The sequence below is a fragment of the Saccopteryx leptura genome, chromosome 2, assembly GCF_036850995.1.
Source record: "Saccopteryx leptura isolate mSacLep1 chromosome 2, mSacLep1_pri_phased_curated, whole genome shotgun sequence".
NCBI classification, from domain to species: Eukaryota; Metazoa; Chordata; class Mammalia; order Chiroptera; family Emballonuridae; genus Saccopteryx; species Saccopteryx leptura.
The window spans coordinates 295146034-295153815 of record NC_089504.1 but is presented as its reverse complement, the minus strand read 5'-3'; the positions used below and the strand labels follow the sequence as shown (position 1 = coordinate 295153815).

The 7782-nt window shown below is 39.3% G+C and overlaps 1 protein-coding gene across 1 annotated transcript in view; it reads right to left on the bottom strand.

The window, feature by feature from the left end:
* Positions 1-4032: 4032 nt before the first annotated feature.
* The window catches only part of TES (testin LIM domain protein), a 51879-nt gene continuing 48129 nt past the window's right edge, over positions 4033-7782 (bottom strand). Inside the window, exon 7 of the mRNA XM_066362529.1 lies at positions 4033-5248. Within this exon, the coding sequence (XP_066218626.1) occupies positions 5060-5248 (189 nt within the window). The 3' untranslated portion in view covers positions 4033-5059. The remainder of the gene's footprint in view (positions 5249-7782) is intronic.

Here is a 7782-nt window from a genome sequence, read left to right as displayed (position 1 = left end):
ACTCCACATCATCCCTGGCTCTGTAAGCAGCATCCTGGCTAAGAAAGAGGTGCCCAAATGATGCCCATCTCATCTTACAAGCCAACATAGGCCCCAAACTTCAGAACTAACATCCGCCTGGTGATCCCATATTTTCCAGTTCAAGACTGAACTCTAAATGATTGATTGTGCAGAATGGTGGTCCCAGTCATTTTCCAATTCAACAGCCATTTTTTCTCTTCTTCCTACATTAGAAAATTATTGTTCTGGGTAGCCATATGCACAGGCCTCAGGGTATGAATTATGATTGGATAAGTCAACCATAGCTACAGTTTCTCTTTTCTTCTGAGCATGTGACCTAGTTCTAGCCAATGGAATGGAACACTAGGTAAGTCTGTTGGGGGCTCCGGAGAAAGATTTTTCTCCTTCGAGAGTAAAATACCCTTTTGTCCTCTCTCTGCTTTATACTTGGGGTGTTGTTATGTGAGGGAGTGGTGCTTGACTATAAGGACAAACCTGAGAATGAAGGCACACATTCAGGAGGGCAGAGCAGAGAGTTAAGGATTTTTCTGAGCCAAATTTGTGCTAGTGTATGTCTTGTCTCTAAGGCACTTAGCTGTGTTTTTAGTTACTTATAGCCAAAAGCATTCCTGATTACTCATCCTTCTCTAGGGAATTGTCAGGGCTAACCTTGGTGTGCCTCTCAGTCCTGTTTACCCCAGGCATCCATATTTTTTGGCCTCATTTGGAAACCTGATATCCATTCTGCTGCGTACATCCCCTAATCTGGCCCTGTCCCTTCCAACACTCCCTAACTTTGCCTCTGTGCCCTTGAAGTCCACCTTCTGTGAACTCATGCTGTGCTCCCAGCTGCTTCACCCCTTCACTCCAGCTGGTGCGTGGTTATCCTGTACGCTCTGTTTTGCCTGTGTTTCTGAGACCAGTCATTTTTCTCCCATGTGGGCATTTCACAGTGCTTGTCTAGTGGGGTGCGTGTCTTCCTCATTCTCCATTGTTATTTCCACTCATTCCCTTTTGTTTTCTAATAATTAAAGCTCTTTATACTACAGTATATGCCTCAGACTTTACCACTCATTTCTACCCTTAGTTGATAGCTTTTGTCAAATTCCAGGACATTCCATGTCCTTGATAACTTTAGCCTCTGGCTCACTCTTCTCTCCACCATTTTCCCAGCTGTTATTCTTGGTGACTTCAACAGCTTGATAGATGTCTATCCCACACTTGGGCCTGTTATTCCATAGACTCCTCGAATCTAATAATTTTTTCCTCCATACTTCTCTGCGGTGACTGAAGAGGGAAAACCGATGGGACTTGGCAGGTCCCTAGACTCCTAAACCCCACCCTCCTTTTTTGAACTATACCATATACCTTCACAATCAGTATTTCTGGGGACATAAACTCAAAGTGTCTCTGCCTTTGATAATGGCAGACTAGTAAAGATAACTGGGCATAAGTTGTTTTGTTGTTATTGGCTGAAGGTAAAGATACCTTTGGCAAAATTATCACTGAAGAACATTTATAGCAGCCTTCATAAATTTCAGTGTGAAATGCCATTCAAAACAAGTATAAAAGGTTAATATCTTGTTTTGATTGTTTCAAAATACATTATCAGATTAAAACTAGAAGCTACAATGGCATATTGTTTCCCATGAAGGCATGGTAATTAGCTAAAGCCTTTTAAGCATATAGTAAATATATGAAAAACAGATTCTATTAGTCAAGCAAGAATGTGTTGTAGGTTGTATATTCAAAATGCACAGGTAAACCCCAACACAATGAGTCCTTTTCATATATGTGACTATTCAGCATAATCAGTAAAGTTGTCATTGAACACTTAAATCAGGAGAGGTCAGAGAGGGGCAGGGAGCATCTAGTGAGAATTTGTGGCAAAGTGTTATTTTATGGAGACATTACTAGAGTCATTAATTTTCTAAGGAAGTAAGTGAACACCCAGAGGCAAGTTCAGATTTGCCAGGGCATCTTCAGATAAAGGCATAAGTAAGACTGATCATGAGTGGTGGTGTCTCTTTGGTAACCATGGTGAAGTTGGATGAGCTTAAACACTGTCTGTTGGAAATTCCTTAAGAATGAATCAATAATAAATCTTTTGCCTTTGGTGAAATTGGGCTGGAATACATCAAAGTTAGATTTGGAAATCTATGCTTGAAGACTTCAATCATAGAATTTCACCTAACCTTGATTAAAGAAACACAAATTCTTAGCTACTCTTGCCCCCCTCCACAAAAGGTTATCATTAAACAAATATGAAGGCGAGTGAGTCTCTTGAGCAACTGGTATTTCTTAATGGGATTAAATAATCCCAGTCCAATGATTTCTCAAAACTATCACTATAATTCAAGAGTTACAAGCAAAATTCTTCTGCTTAGAGATATGTACATTATGTGAATGAGTTCATGATTAATCATTCTAATATGGACTGTTCCAAATGTATCACCTCAATACACTTTAGCAACTGATATGTCAAAATCTTTTTTTTTTTTAACTTCCTGGGTCTCAGGAAAGAAATATCTCTACCCCTTTTGCTCATCGAACCCCTCGGTTCTTGAATACCCACTGCTGACTTGGGGATAAGGGAATTAGAAGTCATCACCATACTTTCCAATATCCCAGATGGTGGCTTCCGCAGCAGGGAAGACACAACTCTCTTCTAACTCTCTGTGGCCTTTATCATGTCTCATATTCTGGTACTCTCTCCCTCTTAAATGGGAATTGGGTAGAGAATTCCATTTACTGACCAATAGGAAATAAGAACAAAAGGTTATCCTTCATTATCACATTTGAAGAAAAATATGCATAAATCCAGATAAAAAAACTTTTCTTTCTTCCCTATCTTCCTCACTGCAAGAAAAGGATTTAACTTATTAACTATCTTATTCTCTTAAGTATTCACAGGAAAAGGTATTTGAAATAATCTTTTTTTTTTTTTTTTTTTTTTTTTACCTGTTTAACAATTTAACATGGCAGGGATCTTGGGAACCTCTCATATAGAATTCATTCTCTTATATTACAAGACCACACTAAAACTAAATCAGGGTAAGAGTCAAACCTAGTGGTTCTGTATCTTCCAAAGTAGTTTATTCTTCTAGGAAATTACTAATATATATATATGCATTGCGTCTTTGGTAATGAATCTAGTGAATCTTGGCTTTGGTCAAACTTCTTGGGCCTTTACACCCCCAACCAGTCTGATTCTACCTCAGCCCCAGAAGAATGGAGGCGAGGCAGGCAGACATATGAAGAGTGGTCATGTTCGTGTGCAGGAAAATTGTTTCAAGTTAGTTCCACTTAACCATGTCTGGGGATGGGGGAGTTGAATTTAGAGAGAACTATCAGCCAAACAAACAGAAACCGAAAACAAGCCCTAGTCAGATAGCTTGGTTAGAGCATCGTCTGGAAGAACAGAGGCTGCCGGTTCAATCCCAGTCAGGGCACACACAGGAACAGATTGATGTTCCTGTCTCTCTCTCTTTCTCTCTTTAAAATCAATAAATAAATAAAAAAAAAAGAGAGTCAAAAACAAATTATCCTGGGCATATGTCAGAGAAAATTGCTACTTCCTCCATGAGAGAAATACACACTGAGGAAGTACAATCTCATGACTTGCTAACAGGAGGAAGAATGAATCTATTGCTAGTCCACATGTGTTTTCTTTTCACAATAGGTCGCCATGAAAAAATTCTTAGAAGACCTAATAGATTGCAATTCGAGATTAAGAGTAATCCTTGCTAAAGTTACCTCGAGTAGTTTGCCCAACCTTCAATTAAAAAGACACTACTTATCTTTCTAAAACACTCCCATATAACTTAAAAACTAACAAAAAGACCTTGATTTAGTTTCACAAAACGTATCCCTTTATTATAAATGAATAGCCTAGTTTCTATTCTGTTTTGTCAGAAGCAGCCGGCTGGGTAATTTTGAATCCTTGGAGACAGCGCCCCCTGCTGTAACAAGTACTTAATAGCAGAAGAGTTGTTTTGCTCTGCAATGAACATAATATAAATAAAGGTACAATTATTAAACTGAAAGATTTTATTTTGAATAATACACGTATCATTAATTTCACTTAATTTTAATAGTGCATAGTGTATGTAAGTATATGGGGGAAAATAAACATTAGTAATACCTAAGCATGGAAGTATATGAGTGAAGAAGATATTTGATACACTTATGAACAGGCTGAGAAACATCAGGAAAGACTAAAAACCATGCAAAACATATATCCAGCTCACGGCAGGCAAGTGCAGTCAGTAAATTACAGTCTCTTAGTTATAAAAAGTATACATGTTCTTTGGGTTGAAAATATAATATAAATGAGTGGCGTGGCCTTTAAGTCCACGCGGAAAATTCTCTATAGAAGTAAAAAGTGTGGATGCCACATGTGACAACAAAATATTCAAGGCCACATATGGAGGTCACCAGCTTACAAAGAGGTGGGGGAAATTTTTGTTTTTAAAAAAGAGAGATGCAATAAAGCCACCTCTGCCTAAATTAGGAAGCAGCAGATGCCTCGGTATTGAAATGATAACAGCTCTCCACACTGCTGCACGTCCACTTCCTGTCAGAAGAATCCACTGTGCATCAGGACAGAGCTCAGCGAATATGACGAGGTGATGACTGTAGAGCTTCGGCGTTAGGGCAAGTTTAATTTCCTTTCCATTGTACATTAGCAGGAAACACGAATGCAGGACTAAAAATGCTCATCTCCATTCAGCACACTCACTTTCAAGTGTTTCACACACAGGGGATGGGAATATAAAGATTAATCAGACCCAAACTTTCAACTCCAAAGATTTTGCATCTGGAAAGCTAAATAAAGATAACCTTCCCCACCATTTTAAAGTCAAGTGCATAAAGCAGGCTTTAAATGTTGAGATGGAAAAAAAGATGGTAAGGCAAAAACAAAAAAGAAAGATACTTAAAATCTTCTGATTTCCTTTATAGTTTCGTTTTTTTGGTTAATTTTTCCAAATTGCATGGGACAGTAGAAATGCGGACCACGCTGGATTACTATGGCTCAGTACTGCTTGCTGCTCTCCTCCTAAGACATCCTCTTCTTACACTCCACAGAACAGAAGACCATGCCTTCCACAGGCATGAACTTCTGCCCAATGAGACACTTGCTACAGCAGGAGCACAGAAAGCACTCCGTGGACGCATGCCAGCTGAAGCTGTTGTAGGTCACCCGCTGCACTTCGGGATCAATGGCATTGTGGCATCCTTGACATACCTGTTATGTTAATGATACAAATAGGAGAATGAGCATGACCTTCCAGTTAATCTTTTTAGCCAACAACTGTTAATGGGATCTACATGCTGAGCATTGTGAGAAATAACAGCTGATGGCGAAGCAGGTGATTTTATGCTTGTAAAATGTTCCCAATGTATTCAAGGCAGGGTCTGGATGGCAAGTTCCAAAGTGGTGTACAGTGGTACCTTGAGATACGAACAGACCAACATACAAATTTCTTTTTTTAAAATATGAGCTGCGACTCGGTCCATATTTTTGTTTGAGATCCAAGCGAAATTCCGAAATTGTGATTCCGAGTTGTGATTCGGGAAGCTGCCGCTAGTTGGCACACGGGTACAGTACTGGCAATTTGATATACAAGTTGACTAACTTACGAGCTCAGTTACAGAACGAATTAGATTCGTATCTCAAGGTACCACTGTATTTGGTTTTGGAGTATTCTAACAAATTGTACATCAATGATAACATAAAAGTTTTTCATTTTTCCTACAACACCAAATTCTAGGGAGGATGTGGGACAATAGGAATGCTGTCACTGACAGTGGGAGTGCAAAGTGATGCAGTTTGGAAGACAGATTGGCAGTTTCTTACAAAACCAAACACACTCTTGTCACACAACCAGTAATTGTGTCCTTGGTATTTATTCAAAGAAGTTGATAACTTATGTTTACTCAAAATCCCGTACCTGGAATGTTGCCTTATTCTTAATTGCCAAAACTTGGAAGCAATATATTTTTCCTTCACAGCTGAGTGGATAAACTGTGCTACATCCAGACAATGAAATATTATTCAGTGCTAAAAAGAAATGAGCTATTGAGTCATAAAAAGACATATAGGAAAGGTAAATGCAAATTACTAAGTGAAAGAAACCCATATGGAAAGGCTACACCTTTATGATTCCATCTATAGCTTCCTAGCAAAGGGAAAAGTATGGCTGCAATACAAAGACCTGTGGTTGCCAGGGTGAGGCATGTGGCGGGGAGCGGGGGATAGAGACAGGAGGGCGTTCAGGGCAGTGAAAACACCTCATGACAGTACAAGGTTGTGTGTGTGTGTGTATTTGTCCATTCTATACATGGTCCAAACCCACAGGACGTACAGCAGCAAGAGTGAACGCTAAGGTAAATACGGGCTCTGTGTGTCGGTGCAGGTTCGTCCTTGGTTAAAATAAAAAGGGCCATTCCATTCTGATGAGTAATGTTGATAATGGGCGCACATGTGAGGATAACAGGTACGTGGGAGAGTGTGATCTTCCTTTCAATTTCATTGTAAACCTTAAAACTGCTTTTTAAAAAGTCTTAGTAGAAGACTTTTCTGCCCTCATTAAAGCTTTGAAGTAGTAATTTCAACAGTACTACTCATGACACATGACATTAAGAGCACTAATTTCTAGACAGTAGTAAATGAAAATCATGTTCAAAGTAATTAAGGACTTCATTAAAAATACAGTGTTTGAGATTAATGTTTGCACTAAATATATAACTTATAGTTAATTGGCTTCTGTTCTGTCATACGTCATAATTTATGAATAATCTAATATTATAGAATATTAGTAATTATATCCCCTGTACCAGTTTTGTTTTGTTTTCATTTTTTGTGACAGAGACAAAAAGAGAGACAGAGAGGAGAGATAGGGACAGAAAGACAGGAAGGGAGAGATGAGAAGCATAAATCTTTTGTTGCAGCTCCTTAGTTGTTCATTGATTGCTTTTTCATATATGCCCTGACCAAGGGGCTAGAGCAGAGTGAGTGACCCCTTGCTCAAGCCAGAGACCTTGGGCTTCAAGCCAGCAACCTTTGGGCTCAAGCCAGTGACCATGGTTCATGTCTATGATCCCATCCTCAAGCCAGAGACCCCACGCTCAAGCTGGTGAGCCCATGCTCAAGCTGGTGAGCCTGCACTCAAGCTGGCGACCTACGGGTTTTGAACCTGGGTCCTCTGCATCACAGTCCAATGCTCTATCCACTGTGCCACCCCCTGGTCAGGCTTTTAACTGCCTGTCTGTGGACTGGTCCAACAGTTAGTTCGTCCTGGTCTGGAAAAGAGTTAACCACCCAGATACTGTATGAAGATTAAAGACCCAATGATCTTAGTCAAATTTCCCTATGCTCAAAGTGATTTCTGCCTTAGTGGTCCCTGAATAATTCTATTTTCACCGGTCCCCAAGTGTAAAAAGGTTGTAAACCACTGCCCTGTACTATTTTAGTGTGTATGTATGTTACACAAATATATACATCCAAACCCACAAACACACATAATTTTCTTTTTTAGCTGAATATGTATGTAAAGAAAATAAATGAATTACCCTCCTTACACCAGAAGGCAAACTACACAGCTGAGACCTCCAAAACTGTTCATATGCCTTCTTGTTTGTGCATGTCCTGAATATGACTCCAGTTTTTGTTTTAAATATTTTATAACAAGTGAAGAAACCAACAAGACTGTGCAGTATTACATGAAAGTGAAACTTCAGCACTCTCGGTTTCTTCATATGGTTGTCAGGAATTCCTGA